This window comes from Pteropus vampyrus, unplaced genomic scaffold (assembly GCF_000151845.1).
Source record: "Pteropus vampyrus isolate Shadow unplaced genomic scaffold, Pvam_2.0 Scaffold3687, whole genome shotgun sequence".
Taxonomy (NCBI): Eukaryota; Metazoa; Chordata; class Mammalia; order Chiroptera; family Pteropodidae; genus Pteropus; species Pteropus vampyrus.
Window position 1 is genome coordinate 9,719 of NW_011892468.1, and position 1,030 is coordinate 10,748.

The 1,030-nt window shown below is 47.9% G+C and overlaps 1 protein-coding gene across 1 annotated transcript; it reads left to right on the forward strand.

Moving 5' to 3' along the window:
* On the forward strand, positions 1-872 carry LOC105310449 (transcriptional regulator ERG-like; the record flags this gene model as incomplete). Its single annotated transcript, XM_011386629.2, has 1 exon — positions 1-872. A coding segment is annotated over one exon (369 nt), but the record flags the coding sequence as incomplete, so codon positions are not given.
* Between the last annotated feature and the right edge of the window lie 158 nt (positions 873-1,030).

Sequence of the window (1,030 nt, forward strand, 5' to 3'; positions counted from 1 at the left end):
CCCAACATGAACTACGATAAACTCAGCCGCGCCCTCCGCTACTACTACGACAAAAACATCATGACCAAAGTCCACGGGAAGCGCTACGCCTACAAGTTCGACTTCCATGGCATCGCCCAGGCCCTGCAGCCCCACCCTCCAGAGTCGTCCCTCTACAAGTACCCCTCGGACCTCCCGTACATGGGCTCCTACCATGCCCACCCACAGAAGATGAACTTTGTGGCTCCCCACCCTCCCGCCCTACCTGTGACATCGTCCAGTTTTTTTGCCGCCCCCAACCCGTACTGGAATTCACCCACCGGAGGAATATACCCTAACACTAGGCTTCCGGCCAGCCATATGCCTTCCCATCTGGGCACTTACTACTAAAGATCCGAGAGAGGCCTTTCCCAACAACGTACACTCACCGATAAATTGCCACAAACTCTATTGGAGAACAGAGATCAAAAGTGCCTCGAGGGGAATGGAAAAAAAACGTGACTGGGGCTGGGGAAGGAAGCCAGGGAAGAGATCCAAAGACGCTTAGCGGGAGGGAATTACTAAACGATTACGACAGAAATGGAGAGGATGCTAAAAATGTAATGGATATGGACATTTCATCTGTGGACCAACCTTGTAAAAGACATTGTAAGTAGGAGTATGAAGTGATAAGGACAAAGTGCCAAAGAAAGTGGTCTTACGAAGTGTATGCACTCTAGCATTGGAGTTTGGGATTAAACTGAAGCAATACAGAAAACACAGTCTTGACACCTAACATACCGTTTATAATGCCATTTTAAGGAAAACTACCTGTATTGAAAAATAGAAACATATCAAAAAAAAAAAAAAAAAGAAAGAAAGAAAAAAGAAAAAAAGAAAGACGAGACTGTGCAACAGGCATTGATACGGAACTCATCGGCGTCCGTCGTTTTGTGTGAAATCCAAGCCATCCGTGGGATGGAGAACTGTCAGCTCTCTGAGACCGCGCAGATGACCCAAAGTTCCCAACCCCTCACAGTGTCACAGGAGCCAGGAGCCGAATGGTGGGACT